General features: G+C 35.8%; 2 protein-coding genes across 2 annotated transcripts in view; one reads left to right on the plus strand and one right to left on the minus strand.

Moving 5' to 3' along the window:
• The window catches only part of LOC131702136 (uncharacterized), a 283941-nt gene that overhangs the window by 165836 nt on the left and 97913 nt on the right, over positions 1-20192 (minus strand). The gene's annotated exons all lie outside the window — the stretch shown is intronic.
• On the plus strand, positions 8907-19605 carry LOC117409668 (matrix metalloproteinase-21-like). Its single transcript, XM_034015983.3, has 8 exons — positions 8907-9202; positions 11272-11516; positions 12240-12990; positions 14359-14498; positions 14589-14730; positions 15736-15993; positions 16332-16504; positions 17230-19605. The coding sequence occupies exons 2-8, from the start codon at positions 11370-11372 to the stop codon at positions 17551-17553; spliced, it is 1935 nt and encodes a 644-aa protein (XP_033871874.3). The 5' UTR covers positions 8907-9202; positions 11272-11369; the 3' UTR covers positions 17554-19605.

Here is a 20192-nt window from a genome sequence, read left to right on the forward strand (position 1 = left end):
TGAACTTTTCATAAAAATACTAGACTGTGAGGCCATAAGAAGTGTTATGTTATTTCTTTTTCATTTATTAATCTAGCAAATTCTAGCAAAAGGCAGACTTCAGATGAGAACCAGATGCAGTCATCTGCACTATAGAGAGGTTTTCAAAACCTGTTAACTGCTTCCATACCATTCTGAAATATCAGTGTAGCATTTATGTTTCTAAATGTTTTTTTTTATTTTTTATTTTTTTTTACAAATAGTACAATTGTGAAAGCACGCTGCTCTTTTAAAGAACCCCATTAATCACTAAAACCAATATAATATAATATAATATAAAGGTGTTGGTACAAAAACACCTGCAATAACACAGATCATGGACTTGTGTAAAAACCTGCATTCTTGGATACAGAATCACCTGCCAACTGAGTACTTCAGTAATATTGGCATTCCCATACAATATATTTGTTTAATATATTTATTTTTTATTTTTTATTTTTTTGGATTTTTCTCATTATGTATGTGGTCCTTTATGAAAATGTTCAGGACTATTTTCCTAAAACTTTTCACAGTGGAAGTGTACCTAATAAATCATTATAAATCCAGGTTTAAAAGTGTTGTTTTAAAGAAAATAATGAGAAAAAACGTTTTTTAAAAGTGATAGTGCCCTCTCGTTGAAGGCTCTACCGTGAGGTAGTTGACCTTGACTTTCATTAGCACCCTCATCTTCAGCTCAGGAAACATAACTCCCATCACGGTCAGCAATCACTCAGGAGAGACGGGCACTATTGCTTAAGTAGGGCACTGAAAAATACACAGAATGAGTATAAAAAGCAAGTGTCTTCTGAGACAAATTAAACCATTCATGAAAAAGTACATTTTAAAAAGCAGTAACACCATTAAACACAAAGGCACAAACATTTGTTTTTAGTACACTCAAAAATAAGTTGCTATTGTTCACCTGAATTATCTAACCAATAATTAATCTTAAATATTTTTTTTTTTACCTTTTTAATGAATGTTGTGAAGATGTGGCCAAGATGAGTCACCACATTTCATCAACCAAATGTAATAGATGAGATATTTGCCTGGTAGTTACAGCAAGTGGTATATGTCAAAAATTATTGTATGTTTTCACGTACGAATAATTGTTGAAAACATTATTAATATACTGTATCTTTTAAAGAAACAGAACAGAAAAACCAGAACATTTATTGTTATGTTTTTTGTTGTTTTTTTTTTTTTTTAAAAGTAAATGTTCCTCCTTCAGTGATGTAGAGGACAGATCTCAAACCCCAGTGCATTAGAGCGTCCATTTTGAAAATAACTTTGAAACAGATTGTGACAGGATTGACCGAGGTTTGAGACTCAGAGACAGTATAAAGTTAAAAAAATAAAGTTTTAATAAACAAAAATACAAAATAAACCAGCACGAGGGCCAAACAAAAAGATTTCAAACACAAAATACCAACACAAATCAAAAACTTACAAAATAAAGTTTCCAGGCTGGGCGTTGCCTTCACTGGAACAGAAAAACAGCACATACAAACACACTCTTGCTTCTAGAACTCTCCTTCAACTCTCTCTCCTAGCCAGGGCCGCTCCCCTGGCTTTTATCCCCTGTGGCTGGAGCCCAATTATTCAATAATTACTGATTAGTCAATTAGGGCTCCAGCCACATTCTCACATGTTTTTCTGGCAGGGAGGAATTTTAACCCCCCTCCCTGCCAGTCCCAACATTGATCATAAAGACGGGGCAGTACCCCGTCACACAGATTTTAAAGTTATAAGTGTTAAAAGTTGTCAGGATGTTAACAATGAAAAGAAAATTACAGGTATGTTAAATAAACAGTTTTGTAGGGATGTGTAATGCTATATTTTTGGGAACCCCACTACTTACTCTTTAAGCTCTTACAAATGTTCTCATATAAATTGCAACACAGTTATCATACATATTACAAGTACTGATTTGTAAGATTTAATACCAGTTGGTGTGCACTGTTTTTTTCTTGATACACTGTTTTTGTTGCTTTAATAAATTAAATCATATTGATGAGTTATAAGTCAAGAAACCTGTGGTGTGGGTTGGGAGTAGTACATGTACACTAGTTCCGCAATCTCATTTTTGAAAGTAAAATGTTTTGATTGTAGTATATGAATGTAGGTCGGTTCACTGTGAGAGCTAACATTCTGTAAGCAAGACATGTACACCACTAATGATGGTCATTACCACGTGATCTTTACAGTGAGCTTTTTAAGACCCTAAAAGCTGTGACTAAGGAACCTCCAAGTAGGGATGGCTGAAAGCTGTCAAGGTTTGGAATCCCTCATAGGTGGGTCGTGTATAATATGGGCCATCAATCAAAAGCTTTTTTAAAAAAAAAAGAGACCTAAATGACAACCCTTATGACTTGGGTATATTCAAACCGAAATTATGGCTTTTCCAGTAACCCTTTGCACCAAGTGTCTCTAATTACTGTGTATTTACATAGTAGTTACTTAGTAAATACATGTGTACTTACACATAATTACAATGTTATTATGGATAGTTGCAATGTACTTAACGTGTAAATCTTTTTTATATTTAAGTACACAAGTGTCAGGGATAGGTTTAGAGTTAGGATTAGGGGGGTTGGGTTAGATTTAGCGTTAGGTTTAGGGATAGGGATAGGGTTAGGGGGTTAGGTTTAGAATCAGGGTTAAGGTTAGAATCAGGATTAGGGTTAGGGAGAGGGTTAGGGTTATATCTTGCAAAAAATATTTACATTAAGTACATTGCAACTACGCAAAATAACATTGTAATAATCTATAGGTACACGTCTTTGCTAAGTAACTACATAACAACATGGTACAGCAGGCTACTGGTCTTCTGTATTATTTCAAATGAAATGGGCGGAACACCTGCTAACTCTTGCTAAGTGTTGGCTTTTTTTGACATGTTTGACACTGAGATGTATGCAACAAGAAAAGATAAAAGACGTCTCATAATTTAGAACAGATCTTTGCTCGTTGTGAGTAATGCCAATGCCTCCTCTGCCTGGCTCTGGTTAAGATCTATTTTGCCTTTCACACAAATTCTTAGAAAGTAACATGATTTAAGTACTATAAAGATATAGGTACTCCTTTGCAACATTATAACACCTGGTGTGAAAGCGTTCTCTGTTTACTAAAATAGTCGATGTTTTTGCTTTTTCTTAATTTATTTATTTATAATAATTATTTTGTCTTTCTGTCCTGTTTGATCTGCTAATCCAATATAGAAGGTGAACATTCATTCACCCCATAATATTAAGTGCAGGGCCCATGAAAAAGAGAAAAAAATATGCCATGGTCATCAGAAATACAGTAATATAATGACAATTTTCATCAGTGCTAAACTAAACAAACTCTTAACATTGTTCTTCAACAGGAAATTATTACATATGTTCTGGCTATTGACTATAATGCAACCTTATTACTATGGTTTTCAATCAATGAAAATATTTTGAAATTAGTTCTATTACATTTTTACAGACTTTTAATGTATAGGTACCAATGCTTTTGTCATGAACAAATATTTCAAACTTCTTAAGTGTTTTTTTATATAAATATTTTTTTGTTAAACTACCAGAAATTGTGTATTTTTCATCTTTTTCATATTAATTAGGGCTAATGTTCACTAAATGCTTGTATTTAACATGTTTTCTTGAAAGATATTATATTAAGTGCAGAGTGCAAATATTTTTGTCTGTGACTGGATATATATGGAACTCTACATTATTGTAATTGAATTGAAAAATATACAGTATATTCCCATAATATATACAGATTCCTAAGCCATAATGCTCTCTCACAGGAAGTTCCTTTGTGAACAAACACTTTACATTTTGAAGAGAAATACTTTCAAAATAAAGACTTGGACATTCAATCAAACAATGAGGAAAACTCCCAAACAACAAGGATCAGGCCAATAACAGAAGAACTGAAGGATATTTTTAATGAAATGAAAAAAATGCTAAATTTCACAAATGTGTTTTTCTTGACTATTAAGAAAAGTTCATGCATTCACGTGGCTATGACTTCATAAAAATCAACAGCCTTGTAGAAGGTCCACAGCATTTGCCTCATACGGTAATTGTTATACAGTCAGCGCTCGGTATCAGTTACTCAGACGTCAGTTGCATTTTACTGCCCTTGTATTAAGACTAATAGATAGGCTTCAGTGAGTTACAGGAAAATAATTCCATCTGGGGTTTCTATGACATCATAAATTACGAGACCGAAGGTCGTGTCGTTTATAAACTGTCACAGAAACCCGAGATGGGATTGTTTTCCTGTAACTCACTAAAGAGGCCCATCTATTATTTTATAATACATGGATAGCTTTGTGATGTTAAGACGAGGTTCAGCGGTACAGCTCGGTGTTTTTTTGTTATTTTGGGTTTTTTTTAATAGTGTTTTTCAGTGTTCTCTGAGATATGAATGTACCAGCTTTACATTTTTTTTTTTTTAAAGTATTCTCATTTTGTTGATCAGTAATGAACATTTCTGTACTGTCTCGAGGAGTCGAATGGGTCAAAGTTCCAAGTATATTTCCCTCTAGAGGAATTGTCACTTTTTGACGTCACGACTGTGGTATTATCCCTTTTTTTCCAGAATGGCTCAGGATGCAAATATAGCCTTCATCCATGTAATATATATATATATGTATATATATATATATATATATATATATATATATATATATATATATATATATATATATATATATATATAGATGTGTGTGTAACAAATTAATGCACTTACCCATCACACATGATTTCCGACTCTGTCAAAAGTTTTCTGATACAAAGCCCATCTCTTCAATGTTACAACTTATTTGAATATCTGTCACAGCCCTGTTTTTTTTTCTGTCTCTAATGCCAAATCAGCCTGTTTTTATTGTGCAGTTACACAGCACTTCCTCCAGTTTCACATGACAAAAATGCAGTCAAAACAAAGCAAACGAGACAAGCTACGGTAATGTAGCAGTTAATCATTAAACAGCTTTAGATACTGTGATTTTTTTTTTTTAAATACCTGATCTTAACTGCTTTTGTGCATTTTCATTTGCAAGTGAACTGTGACACTAGGGCCTTATCGAGCACTATATTCTCATTGCTTGCCTCAATTCATCTATCTTAATATTTTCTATGGGAAGACACAAGGTAATAATGTGAAAAGCTGCCATATTTATAGCATGAAGAAGTAAAACGTATTATACTATGAAAGGCAACATGTACCTGCAGGTTAAGTATTGTATCACAGATACCATAATCCAGTCCATAATGGAATGATGGGTCATTTATAGAGAAAATGATGGGTCATTTATACTGACTTCAGTAGAAATGTTTCATCACTTGTGGCTACCATTTGCATGCTACGTTTCAAGCAACCTATTTTTTTTTTTTTTTTTTAATAATAGTGCTGTATGGATTAAGAAGATTGAAAGTTACAGGATAATTGCAGCATTTTGAAGATACATTTGTTTCACCATTCAAACCTCACATCCACTGTATATTGTATATTTGTATCCCTGAATATATAATCATCCCATATTCAAACAGTTCCTAAATGCATTTTCCACTAATTACTAATATAAAACAACTGGGTGATTAGTGACTACCAAAACTGATATCTCCTTAATTGTGTTCCCATCCCCCAGCACCACAAACAAGCAAAGTATTTAGATTTTTATTTTGGTAGGCCATATTATACGTGTTTCTTTTTACTTTCAAAGTATATTTGCAAAATATGGCATTTTAAATAAAATATATATAGAATCATTCATGATATGGCAGAGGCTTTGTGGTAGGGCAGAAGCCCTGCTGCTGTATGTAGTGTGTGTTGTGGGAATGTAATGTTGGGATGGGGTTAAATCTATTCCTGCCAGCAATCACAGGTGTGGCCATGCCCCCATAGGTAATTGGTGCTAATTGGAGAGTGGTCACATGTATGTCAGAAAGGAAAAATCCTTTGTTTGATGGAGGGAGTTGGTGAGAGGTGAGCTCATATCTGTTCAGTGAAGCCGAATGCCCAGCCTGACAGCAGTTTTTGTGTACATGTGTGTATTTCGTTTAAATCTTTTGTTTTGGCCCTTGTGCCTTTTTCTTATTCCTGTGTTTGTTTTGTTAATAAATGCGCAAAAGCACTAAACTGCAGCTTCTTGACTCTGAGTCTAACATATAACACATCCCATTTGATTAAGTAAGATACATCTTTGGTAAGTCTCTCACAAACCTCACCCACACAGCTATCCTCATAGGCTGCTGCACAGGCTGATACTATTGATACTGTGAGGAAAGCAATATCATTTGATGGGTGATGGAAATATATTATTCATTCTGATTTGATTGCAGATAATTATCAAAGACATATTTCTTCATTCCAGTACAACAGACAGATGTGACCTCATGCATGTTTGCTGTGCTTAGTAGGACAGTAACAGAAAGAAAAACATGAATATTCAATCACCATATGAAAGCATTGCACTGTGAATAATGGGCTCTATTCATAAATCTCTACACAAATAAACCAAAAACTGTCTAAAACAGTTTTATTAATATGAAACTGTATTTTATTGATACATTGATTAAAATATTCAGTTGCTGCAAATTCATGTTTTTGTTCCTGTTTATCAGCTTTTATCAGCTAATAAACAGTGTACTGTGGGCTCAATTCTCAAAGCTATTTACTCCAAAACATCTTTAACATGGCATTTTCACAAAGATAATAACACCCAGAAGAGTTACCAAACCAGAAATAACCAACTCTTTTGATGCCAGGGCTTGTGAGTTGCCTTGTGTTGTTTCTTATTGGTTTTAGAATTGTAAATAGCTTTGGGAATCTAGCTCTTTGTGTTCTAAAATGAGTAAGAAACTATTTCAGACTGCCTGAGCTAATAACTGTTTATAGTAAATCATTTTAAAACCTAGCCCTGTCTTTATAAAGGTGCTTCTTCTGTTCTTCTTCTTGAGGTTGTGTCTTAAGGGTCAGATCTGATCTAAATCAGAAGTGCCTGCACTATCTCACAGGCACCCCATTTAAGTGGCATCTGTGTTCAGGGTTGTAATAGTCAGTGCAACTACTTTAAGGCAGACTCAATGCCAATTGTTCATCATAAGGGTGGAACTGAGTGTATAAAACTAAAAACTGACAAAACTATGGTGTTGGCCAGAATTACTGCCTGATGTAACCTGTAGACTAAAATGGAATACTAGTCTGTCAAACTAATATTTTCATATTAGGGTGGTCTACATAGAATATTTTATAGGATGATGTACGATACTAGCTGATATCCACTCATTGTAACCATATAATACATCATTTTAAAATATTGCGATTTTTATCGAAATGCCCTCAGTCTGAACTTATACTTCAAATTTAGCACAGAGTAGAACAAGAGGGCATACATGGAAGCTGAATAAAAGTAAGAAGGTAGAAAGCACTTTTTTACACATGGAATAGCCTAGCCCTAGGTGACGTAGTAGGATCTAAAACACTGGGAACATTTAAAAGAAGACTAAATTATGTGTATTTAAATGAGATCCTCCCAGTAGGGGAGAATGGTGGGCTAACAAGTGACGAGGTGACGAGCCTTTATGGGCCGAATGGCCTTTTCTCATTCCCAAACTTTTGTTATATTCTTATTATGTTTGCACATGTTTGTTTTTTTCCTCAAGATTACAATCTTCAGTAGGACTCAACTCCCCATAACAACATAATAAGCAATCATAAAATGGACTAGCCTGTACCAATAATGCAATGTTATCAAGTACCCTGCTGGTGTAAATAGTGTGGGTGGTATGTTTTTATTTCTATGGGTCTTAATTGAATAATTGATCACCAATTAAGACCCAGCCACATGGTATGAAAAGGGAAGAAAGCCTGTGTTTGGTAGTGGGAGTTGAGAGGAGTTGTTGTGAGTGAGTGAGTGAGTGAGTGAGTGAGTGAGTGAGTGAGTGAGTGTGTGTGTGTGTGTGTGTGTGTGTGTGTACGTACTGTGTTTATGGACTGTTTTAGTGAAGGCCAATGCCCAGCCTAAGCAATAGTGCTTTTGTTTAAACTTTTTATTTTGGCCCATGTGCCTTGTTTGTTTGTTTTTGTTAATGTTCTTTGAATCAACGTATGCTTCAGTGCTTTGACTGCAGCTCTGTGTGTCTGAGTCTTCAGTGATGTGTTTTTAACACCCTTCCCTGCCAAACCCACAGAATATATCCAATTGTCTTCATTTTTCAAGTGGATGTGGCTTCAAATGTAATTTTAATTGAATATTTACATTTATATAACTTTCTGAGTTACGCTGCTCAATATTGCATTATCATAATTTTTATGTCGTCCTTACCTGACCCTGAGCTTTCCTTTAAGTCATGTGACAAAGAGACCTTTCAATTCTGCTGGCCAAATAATAATAATAATAATAATAATAATAATAATAATAATAATAATAATGTAAAGAATAATTTCAAATGCCATTTCAAGCTACTTGCTCTTTACAGAGTTTTTGCTGTGTCAAAAGACTCTATAAATGCATTTGAGTTTGAATCTTAGTTTTAAAACATTCCTTTAAAGTAAGAGTTGTGCAAACTTTGCACTGGATCAAATGTTTAGAAACCTGTCCCAATATCACTGGCTTTTGTTGTGATTCTATACTGTATCAATAGCCATGTAGGTATGCACTTAGCAGCACACACAGAATGCAGAAAAAAAGAACTGGCCTCTAACAGAACCAAATAACCCAGGCGACATAGCTTTGGATCATAAGACGAAAAGAGTGAAGACTTGTTTAATGTTAATCCGATTGGCTCAGTGGATGCACTAAATTAAAGACTGATCGTGCCCCTCCCACATAGGGAAAACATTAAAACCTTTCTGCCTGCCTGAATCTGACAGAGTGCTAAAACCACGCGCAGTGACTTCCACTGCTAGACTAAAGGAAACAAGAAAGATAAAGAACAAAGCAAAATACAAGCTTTTTTTCCTTAACCCTAAACACAGCAGATTTTACTTTTGCAAGTGGGAAAGGTAGGGATAGTACATTTTCAGACATTGTCCATGGAATACCACTCGTGTATCTTCTTGAGGTGTGAGGCAGCTTTGTGTTTTTGACTTTTAAGCATTATTCTAATTTTTTTTAAATCATCAGTATTCCTCAAAATATCTGAGTACTGAATTCCCTTACTGAATTACTTTTATAAAGACGAAGGTAAGATTATTTATCTATTATTTATGTTTTGTTTATTTGTTTAATTAATAATCTAAAGAGCTGTTAAGATATAAAAAATGAACTGGTTTATGTTCTGCCCATACCTGTGCTTTTGTATTCATAAAATTCAATGGGTTGATTTCCTTTCTAGTTTCAAATTTTCCAAATAAAATATTCAGTTAATGCCTACATACATTGTAACAGATTAGTACAGGGTCAATTAGTAATACATTAATTAAATGTTTTGTTAAGTTAGTGTATAGTTGTGGGTTGTGTCTGGTGTTCTTTCTGAGTGCCCAGTAGTACGTGCAGTTCAGAGGCAATGAGGCAAAACATAGCTATGTTGATGTGTTAGCTATTTACGGAAGCATCCTAGAGCCAATTAAAAAAAAAAAAAAAGTATCTCCTACATAGGACTTTACATCTCCTACATAGGACTTTATATTATTATTATTATTTATTTCTTAGTAGATGCCCTTATCCAGGGCGACATACAATTGTTACAGGATATCACATTATTTTTACATACAATTGCATTCTTTTTTACACATTATTTTTACATACAATTACCCATTTATACAGTTTTTTTTTTTTTTTTTTTTTACTGGAGCAATCTAGGTAAAGTACCTTGCTCAAGGGTACAGCAGCAGTGTCCCCCACCTGGGATCGAACACACGACCCTCCGGTCAAGAGTCCAGAGCCCTAACCACTACTCCACACTGCTGCCCCTATGTTATATCTCCTATGTAAGACTTAAAAAAAAACCTCCTACGTAGGAGTTAGAAAGTCCTATGCAGGAGATACTTTTTTTTTTTTCAATTGGCACTAGGAAGCTTCCGTAGCTATTACAGTACTGTTACTTATATTTATTTTGTGTGGTTGTCATGGTACTCAAATAACCAGAAAATTTCAGTGTCTGACTTCCCATGCTAATGCAGCTGATTTTTTTTCTTTATTTATTTTTTTAACAATAATAAAAATGTATTACTCTTTTTACAGAATTACTGTAACATATAAATGAGCACAGCCTTCGTTGAGGAAACTTGACAGGGCTAATTCACAAGCTTCTCATGCCTGGTTTCAAATCCAGCTGTAACAAGACCTGACTGTAACCAGTCCCATTGACCCATACCTTTCTTTAATTAACACAAGTCACTATACTTTAAGTTCACAAACATTCTGTTGTGGCTTTTGTTGTTGGAAATGCCAGGGAGAGCCTTATTGTTATATTTTAGCAGTTGCATCTGGATCTACCACTGTCTTGATGCACCTGCTTGGTAATGTTGTGTACAGGATAAGACAACCGATCTTTATAATATACGTACCATGAAAAAGGTTTTTGACAAAACTAATGTAGAATCTCAGTGTGTAAGATCTGAATTGGGCAATATTGTTTATAGTATAATAGTATAATAAAACTAGCAAAGTGTAATCTGATCATTCCCAATCTAGTGCACGTCGGTCCAGGTTCAAACTACCACTTAGATTTTTTACCCTGAGCAAAAGTGAGTTATAGGACTAAAGGTTCTTATTTTCACATCTGGAAACTTTAGATAAAGTATAAACATCTCCTGACAGATTGCAGCAAATCTCTCCAAGTAAATTCCAAATGCATATAAAGAACATAGTGATGGTGGCAGAATCTACAAGCTACTTTCAGGTTTTGTTTTTATTAACTTAACCTGTTTCAACTTTAAAATTTTGCATATTTAAAATGTTTCAAATCAGTATTTAATGAATACATTTTATATTACATTTGTTTTTAATTATTTCACTGGCTTATATATATATATATATATATATATATATAAATATATATATATATATATATATATATATATATATATATATATATAATAACATTAAAAACCATTTGAAAAAAAACATATGTACATTTACAAAGGTTCCTCTGAAGAAAAGGCACAGGGAAATAAGATCACTGTTTTTTAATTATTTTAGATTTAATTTTTTATTTATTTGTCTTCTCCCTGCAATAATCAAGTACCAAAATATTTGATAAGACTTATTTTTTTTGTTGTTGTTCCAATATACCTGCTGTTACATCAAAGCTCCCCTAAGGAGGTTGGAGTGAATCAGTCTTTGTCAAAGAGGAAAAGAGGGGAAAACTTCTCTTGTCATCTGGATACTTCATTGGCGCAAGGGCAGAATGGTGTGCTTGAGCTTCTTGATAAGCCACATGTTGCTGCTGTCTCTAGCAGAAGCTGAAAAGCTGTACCACAGCCGGGATCACTCAGATATTCAGCTCTCCCCTGGGAGTCAAGCTGGCCCAATCCTGACTTCAAAGTTTGCAAAGGTAAGCATCCAACAACGACTTTAGCAGTAAAACCATACAATGAACCAAGCCCAAAGCTTGCACCTATGTCACAAATTATTTAATTAATAAAACAATTATTTAAAGATTATTTTTAATTAGTATCATTTGAATTGGTGAATGCAAGATTTGGTGTTTTCTATGATGCTTTTTTTTTTTAAATTAAGAAAACAAACTTAAAAATCTGATTTAGTTTGATATGTTAGGATGTTCTGCAGATGTTCTGTGGATGAAGGTTCTGAAGTTTCTAATGCATATTTAAAAATTCTAAACTCTGCCAAGGAAATAAGAGCTCTTTTATATTCATAACATGTTTTAAGACTGTGTTCTGGCATTTTTTAAATGAAGAAACCTGAAGAAAAAGTATGTTACATGGGGGATAAAAAAGGAGGAATTCTAAACTAATATTAAATGTATAAACATTTAAGTACTGCATCAACACTACTAATCAGTGTTCACCAGTGGGGACTGAACTCTTATTTAACAATTTATATTACATTTATTAGTTTATTTTTTGTTTTCTATTGCTTTCACTGTATTGTATATATCTGTTTTTGAAAATAAATGTATTTAAACTTTTGAAAAACTGCACTTGCTCGTGTGTATGGTACTGTATGATGGTTAGACATTGCTTGTAGTGTTTTTGAAGTACACATGCAAAAGCTATAAAATCCTTTGTAAACGTGTTTCATAAATGTCTTATAGCAATATCTAGATAGGTATGGATGGATTAAGCCTGTAAATTGGGAGTCATTGGAGTACCATGATGTACCGATACCCCGAGAAGAAGATCCTGCCCCTCCAGACATCCTGTCCTTTATATCAGAAGGGCGGTCAATGGGAAGGTACATCGATGAACCACCACCCACAGAGCTCACTCCAGACCCAAGCTTCATCAAGGCTCTCAAGCGCTTCCAGGAGGCCAACAGCCTGCCTGTGACGGGTCTCCTTGACAGTGTCACCAAGGTGGCTATGAATAGACCCAGATGTGGTGTGCCAGATCACAAAGCCTCACCAGAAGTGAAAAGTCCAGAACATTCCAACATAGTCAATGGGAACTCAACTGCTCTTGCAAGTCATCTCAGTGCTGGCAATGACACAGTCATAAAGAGCTTCGACCAATCGGATGATACTAGTACCTCCAATTACAACACCAACAACAGCATGGGGCACCACAGAGAGAAACGCTTTCTCCAGAGGCTGGTAGATTATTCACACAGGAAACACAGAGCTGCAGACTACATTGACAACAACACCAATGGGCTAGGATTCTCCAAGGCTACTCTTAAATGGAGGCTTCTCGGGGAGGGCTACAGTGCCTGGCTCCCTATTGATGACCAAAGGTACACCCTGAAACAGGCTTTCCGAATGTGGAGTGAGGTAATGCCCCTGAATTTTGAAGAGGATCTTACCTCCCTGGCCAGTCAAATTGACATCAAGCTGGGCTTTGGGACCCGTGAGTGTGAACTTTGCTTTTATCCTTTTCTGTCTCACTCTCTGATACCTTGTTGTTTATCTTACAAAGCAATAAAAAAAATCTGCAGGACTTATTCTGCTGGCAGCCCCATCCTCTTTGCTATCAGTCTTTAATGGTTTGATCAGTTTGTTTCAATCATGATTTATTTTTTGCATATAAATTACCCTTGGAATAGAACTAACAAAAAAAGACTTTAGATGGTATCGTTATAAATGAGTTATTCTGAGTTTTTCAAAAAGATAGCCCAACATGAAGGACCAGGATTAAGGGGTCAGGTGAGAACCATATGTTATCAATTTAACATGATTTTGGGAACCTTCATGTGTTTTTTATTTATTTATTTATTTTATTTTTTTTTATCTAATTTTCTCCCCAATTTGGAAAGCCCAATTGTTATTCTTTTTTAATTTCAACCCGGCCCACCGCTGCCACCCCCAAACTGACTCGGGAGAGACTAAGACGGACACGCGCGTCCACAAAACGTGTGCCGTCAGCTGTCCACTTCTTTTCACTCTGCAGGCCTGCCATTCAGCCGCCTGAGAGCTACAGCGTCGGAGGACCATGCAGCTCCGGGCAACTTACAGGCAGGCCTGCAGTCTACAGGGGTCGCTGGTGCGCGGTGAGCCTTGGACACCCTGGCCAACCTAAGCCTTCCCCACCCGGGCAGCGCTTGGCCAATTGTGCACCGGCCCCTGGTAACTCCCATCCACAGTCTTCAGTGGAATAGCCTGGACTTGAACCAGCAACCTCCAGACTATGGGGCACATCCTGCACTCCACGTGGAGTGCTTTTACCAGATGCATCACTCAGGAGCCCCCTGGAACCTTCATGTTTAACTAAGTTTTCATGTGGTGTCTGTAAATATAAAATTAGAGCTACCAATGATTAGAGAATTGATGACCATGACGTATATCAATATGTACAAAATGGTATAGAATAATAAATGGCAGTGAATAGTTTAATGAAAATTGGATTAGTGGCATTTATGACCTGTATGTCATTAGAAAAGGTGGTGTTAGTATTATATAACCGATTTACAGAATGTGGAATATCGTTTTGTGATCCCAAGATTGGTGTCAAAATGTAATTTGTACATTTAAACCAATAATGTTTCACCTACTTTCTGCATGTAGTCTAGATAGACTCTATCATCATGAGTTGTGTCTTGCCAAAAAAACAACATTTTACAGGGTTGTCACCTTTGTTGCTGGGTTACATTGACTCTCCTCAGCAGCTGATGTGGGGTTAACCCATTGGTCACTATTCATGACCTAGATGACGCATCTTGATGACGTAATTGATGAAAGAGGGGAAGGGATTTGACATGCATTGTCTTTACCCCAATAGGAAGGCACCTTGGCTGCTCCCAGGCTTTTGATGGCACAGGGCAGGTATTTGCACATGCCTGGCACTTGGGGGATATACATTTTGATGACGATGAGCATTTTGTGCCCCCCAAGAGCGATCAAGGAATAAGCCTACTAAAGGTAAGCAATTTGAGACAATCCCATATTACTTAATGCCATATCAATGTAGATTCTGCTCAGTATTCAGTATTGGTGTTGTCCTACCTGCAGGTGGCGGTGCATGAAATAGGCCATGTCCTCGGACTGTCCCATATCAACAGGCCAGGCTCTGTAATGCAGGCCAACTACATACCTCAGGATGCTAATCTAGAACTTGACTGGATGGACAGGAAGGCTATTCAACAAATATATGGTAAATTAGGTTAGAAAGGGAAATTTAGGAGAATTGTATTCAGTTGTTTTGTTTGTTTTTTATGATAAAAATGACTGGATTGTAATCATTTACAATTAATCTGTTGCCTAAATATTACATTTACCAAAAACATCTAAAACTGTCACAATTTGGTGCTGGATTCTGTAACCTATATGAAACCCTTCCACATTACAAATACAAAGTGATTAAAATACGGTACAAGTTACGAGGGAGTGCCATTTAATGCAAATCTGACAGTGTTTAGTTCTACATCCCTATATGCATAAGGTGGTGACCAGTCCATTTGTCTATTCAAGAAAGCATTAAAAATGTTCTTTGCATAAGAGCTGGGAATAGAGGGACATGGGGACAAAATAGTGGGCTTCTTTGCTGAAAATGTCTGCATAGACTTTCTCCAGCTACAAAGATGGATGCCAGAACTTACAAAGGGTTCTGTTTTGGATCTTTAGCTGAGGGAACACAAGTCCACTTTTTCAGGAACTGTGATTTGAAACCTGGTTTCAGGAGACTGGGAGATCTAGTTTGAGGCAACTTTGCTCTATCAAACCCTAAGTCTCCTCTGGTGTGCCATGCAGTGGCTTGAAACCTAGTTTCATGAAACCAAGTTCCAAACCACAAAGTGGCTTTGTGTTCCCTCAGCTTTGAAATGCTGCATGTACTTAGAGTGACCACCCATTCCTAATTGGACGGGACAGTCCCTAAATGTAAAGATCAAGTCCCAGTCCCGGACTAAATGCCTCCGGGACGGAATTTGTCCTGGATTCCTAGACACAGTGCAATCGTACAGTTTAGCGCCACAGTCAATCAAACCATAGCATATCTGCTTGGAGCAAAGACCGGAGTGCCGTTTTTGCATTTTGAAAAGGTGGTCACCCTACATGTACTTCATTTGAATTTAATAGTAAATTAAATGCTTGTTTATATGTAATTACATTTGAATTACAAATACTTATAAAGTGTTACCGTTTTGTCTAACCCTCTGAGGTGCCTGTGAGAACAGTTTCAGCACAGTTTTTGACTGGGTCTACAAAGAGATGAACCAGTTTGGAGAGCTGGCTTACCGCTTCAACACCTACTTTTTCCGGAACAGCTGGTACTGGATGTACGAGAACCGCAACAACAGAACTCGCTATGGTGATCCCAATGTACTAGGTGTAGGGTGGCGTGGGATACCGTCCTCTGACATAGACGGATTTGTCCACATTTGGACATGGAATAAAGATTACACTCTTTTCTTTAAAGGTAAACTCCAATGGTGTCAAACAAGTAAACCTAAACCAGATAAAGTATGTATTAAAGTATGGGGTGATTTAGTTGGCCTACTATATATATATATATATATATATATATATATATATATATATATATATATATATATATATTGTTTTAAACCCACTAATTATGTAAATGAGACATGTCCCAGAGTATAACAAGCGAATTTCTTACAAATTAGGTAACATCAACATTCCTATTTTCCTATTTTTTTTAATGGTGCAAAATGCATTTTAGCATGTTCTTAATGTTCTTAATTTGTATAGTGAACTGCAGTTTCAGATGATTGATGACACCTATTATTTTAGGCACACAGTACTGGCGATATGACAGTGAGAATGATCAGGCTTATACTGAAGATCCTCAAGGAGAAGCATACCCTAAACTCATAAGTGACGGCTTCCCAGAAATCCCTAGCCCCATCGACTCAGCCTTCTTCGACAAACGGGATCACAACATCTATTTCTTTAGGGGAAACAATGTGAGGAACTATTCAGACCTGATACAGTTCATCACCACTGTAAACGTGCACTAATTGTCTTTTGCATATTTTTTCTTATTTTTGATTTCATTTTTGTGTGAACAGAAAAATAAAACTTTGGTATAGAAAATGAACAGTCTAACATGCAAGAATTATCTTTGGCTGTTGTTCTGACTACTCTTTTAGAACGTTACTGCTAATTTCTAAAGCAATTAATTAGACATATCATATTTAGCTATTTCTAGATATAGCTGAATGCTTACAGTGAAGATGAATCTGCATTTTTACACAAACTTGTACAGATAATCCTAGATGTGATACAAAGAACATATTTTTCAGTTAATTGCCAATGTTTCTATTGAAACCAGCTGGATAATTCCCACAGCAACAAAAATGTAATATCCCTGATAGGAATAATACAACAATTCACATTTCTAATGTACCTTTTAGCATAAGGATCTAAAAGCACTTCACACACACACACACACACACACACAAAAATAACAATTAAACCATTAATGATAAAAAAAATACTAAGAAAATAAGCTGGTTTGTAGAACTAGAACAATTAAAAGTGTCTAAAAAAAAAAAACACTGAATCTGTAATTTTAAAAAGGACCTAAGAAGCCGTTTGCAATTTGAGCCAGAAGTATCCCTTCACTAGACTAGTAGAGGCCATTATATGGCATTTACTAAGGTTTCTCTTCCTGTTCTCGAACCTGTAGGTCACTGCCTTCAATGTCGAGCTCGGTAGTAGGGTTGCTGGCTACCCCAGGCGGATTGTTGATGTTTTCCCTGCGGTTGTGGCTGATGATCACCCGGTGGGCAACCTGAATGCCGTCTACTTCTCTTATTACAACCAGGCAATCTACTTCTTCAAAGACAGGGTCTTCTGGAAGATGGTGGATGACAAAGAGCGACTCGCCAACCCAGCTCTGCCATACAACGGTCTACTACCTCACCACAAGATAAGTGAGCAGTGGTTTGACATCTGCGATGTTCACCCATCCATGCTCAACGTGGTTTCAACCAGTACAGCTAACAATTAAAAATACGATAAACAATGAAAACATTTCAAAGCTGGTCCAATCTGGCATCAAAAGATTCAGGTTTTAGTTATGACCAGGCCGTAATTAGTAATTTGGGACACAAATTAAAGCTTTTGTGGGATGTGGTGTTTTGGTGCAGAACGGCTGCTGTAATCTGTGCTACAAGGGATTGTAGTAGTCTGCAATAGAGCTGGACATCAGTAGGTGCTTGATTGCTTGGTGGTCTACTGTTTGTTAAGCCCTTTTGTAACATTAGGTTTGATTCTCAAAGCTATTTACTCCAAATCGCCATTAGTGCCATTTCTCAGAAGAAAAAAAAAACATCAATTACAATTAATGAAAACAGCTTAAGACTAGTAACAAGCACCAACATTAAGCGTCTGGCTTAGTTTTCTGGTTTGGTAACTTTATTGTGAGTTTTTCCTTTCTGAAAAAAAAATTGTGCTCATGACAATTTGGAGCAAAGTGCTCCGAGAAGCCCATTATGTCCTGTATTATGTAATGGGCCCTATTTTTTTTAAAATATTAATAAAATTATGTTTTATCCCCAAAGAACTATAATTGTTAAAAGGAACCAACAAACAGTTTTATGGATATCAAACGTTATTTTATCCATTGCAAAATATTTTTAAAATATGTTTCTTACACATTGAATGTGAATGCCCGTAATCCTTTCAGATCTCATAGAAGTTTGTTTGACAGTATTCAGGGATTGGCCTGTACAATTTCTGACTTCTATTATGAAATCTTTTTGCACGATACAATCCTAACTCTAACCCTAGCCCTTTTCTGATATAATTGTGTACTTACATATATCGTGCAAAAAGATTTACCCATTAAGTAATTTGTATCTATGCTTAATAACATTTAAATTAAGTGTAAATATTGTAAGGCAGAATGATATATTCACCCTCTAATTGAGCATAGACATTACTATATACTATTCTCAAAATATTCCTTAAATTCAAGTCAAAGGATTTTTTTTGTGAAAAATTTTCACAGTAATTTGTCTGTGAATACTGGCGTTTTTATGAACTCATTAATATCCATACATAATTAACACAAAATATTATAAATATTATTGATTCAAAACTTACTTAAGAATCAATAGTGATATTTGTGTACTTCTATTTTTATATTATCAAATGAAATAGCTTAACAGTGATGAGTGGTGTCTTTTAGGCCTGAGAAACTTCCAGAAATACAGTAAAGTGTGTGTTATACATTTTTAAATATAGTTTACTGTCTATATGCTGTATGTGCTATTTAGTGTGTGTTTTTTCTATCAAGGCATCCTATCCTTACTTTGACAAAAACACATACTGTATATGATAATTAAGGAAGCCCTGTAAAAATAGTAAATGTAGCATTGCCACCTGAACGACAATAAGCAGTCACTGTCTCTGAGGAGATTTTTATTTTATTTTTATTTTTTTCTGCCAATGGCAGTACTATTGAATAAGCAGCAAGAAACGTTCATTCATTTTGGTGACTGCTGTTGCTGGTTCACTATTTATGTAATGCATGTGATTTACACTATTAAAACTATACCCATAATAACAACTACGGTATTTTAATACCTACAAAAGTGCAAAACATATTACCTCACTTTCTGTAAAAACATGTATTAGCTGCATGTGGAATTATCACAATTACCTGTCAGTTCTAAGCTGTTTTGCCCACCAGGAGCGGTCTTTTCATTTTAGTATTTCTGTAACAGTGTTTACTGCTGTTAGCACCTGACAAGTGGCTGGCAAGCCATGCACTTACTGTATGTACACAAATCTTTATGAATAAATTAAATCGTTTTGAAGCCAGATCCCTGTGTTTTGGGTTACTTTCAACAGCAGAATTATGGGGGGGAAACATATCTTACTTGTTGTTTAAAGGGATCATTGTAGCATGTTACTATTGAAAGAGTACACTATGAGGCTTACATTCTGTTTCAGGTACCTGAAGTACTTTTAGAGGCAACAAGCCACCTAGGGCAAGCTTAACACAGGATTCTCAGAGACATGCCCCCATACAAAAAAAAAAAAAAAAAAAAAAAAAAAGCACAAAGAGCAAAATACCACAGGAAAGTCAGTCACATCTGAGGTGTGTGTAACTGCAGAAATAAAACAATCACACAATAGAAATCCAGGCACGTTTTGACAGCAACGTCTAGGAGAATTCCTGTGAAAAAGACTTGCAATCTGGATTTTTATTCCTCAATAAAGTTATTTTTCACCTGGAAATATTGAGTGTGTGATAATTTTATTCTAAAACAAAAAACATAACGCTGCTGGTGACTAAAACAAGTGAGTGGAGGACTGTGGCGGAGTGTCCCGCCCCTATTTATTATTATTTGTATTTTTGTTTGCGGCGCGGATAAAAGCGCCGCGTCTTTTATTTAAAAACCTCGTGAGGCTGCATGGCTGATCAGCTACTGATTATTTAACTAGCTGACAGTCATGCATCCTTACCAAACGCGTGATTAACTAGTTAATCCCTCGGCCAGAGTTAACCTGCAGCTCTCGGCACTCGTGGAGTGTAGAGGAGAGTACGGGAGAGCGGAGAGAGAAAGAGCGCGAGGAGAATAAGACATAATTAACAATTGCTAAAACGTGCTTGATTAGCCAGCACGACACTTACTTGTT

Source organism: Acipenser ruthenus, chromosome 2 (assembly GCF_902713425.1).
Source record: "Acipenser ruthenus chromosome 2, fAciRut3.2 maternal haplotype, whole genome shotgun sequence".
Lineage (NCBI taxonomy): Eukaryota > Metazoa > Chordata > Actinopteri > Acipenseriformes > Acipenseridae > Acipenser > Acipenser ruthenus.

Bases quoted from the DNA above. Each gene is read 5' to 3' on its own strand.
- LOC117409668 (XM_034015983.3), top strand. From the start codon at position 11,370: ATGGTGTGCTTGAGCTTCTTGATAAGCCACATGTTGCTGCTGTCTCTA. The intron at 14,499-14,588 runs GTAAGCAATTTG...TCCTACCTGCAG, and splicing joins AAGGAATAAGCCTACTAAAG to GTGGCGGTGCATGAAATAGG. The intron at 15,994-16,331 runs GTAAACTCCAAT...CTATTATTTTAG, and splicing joins TTACACTCTTTTCTTTAAAG to GCACACAGTACTGGCGATAT.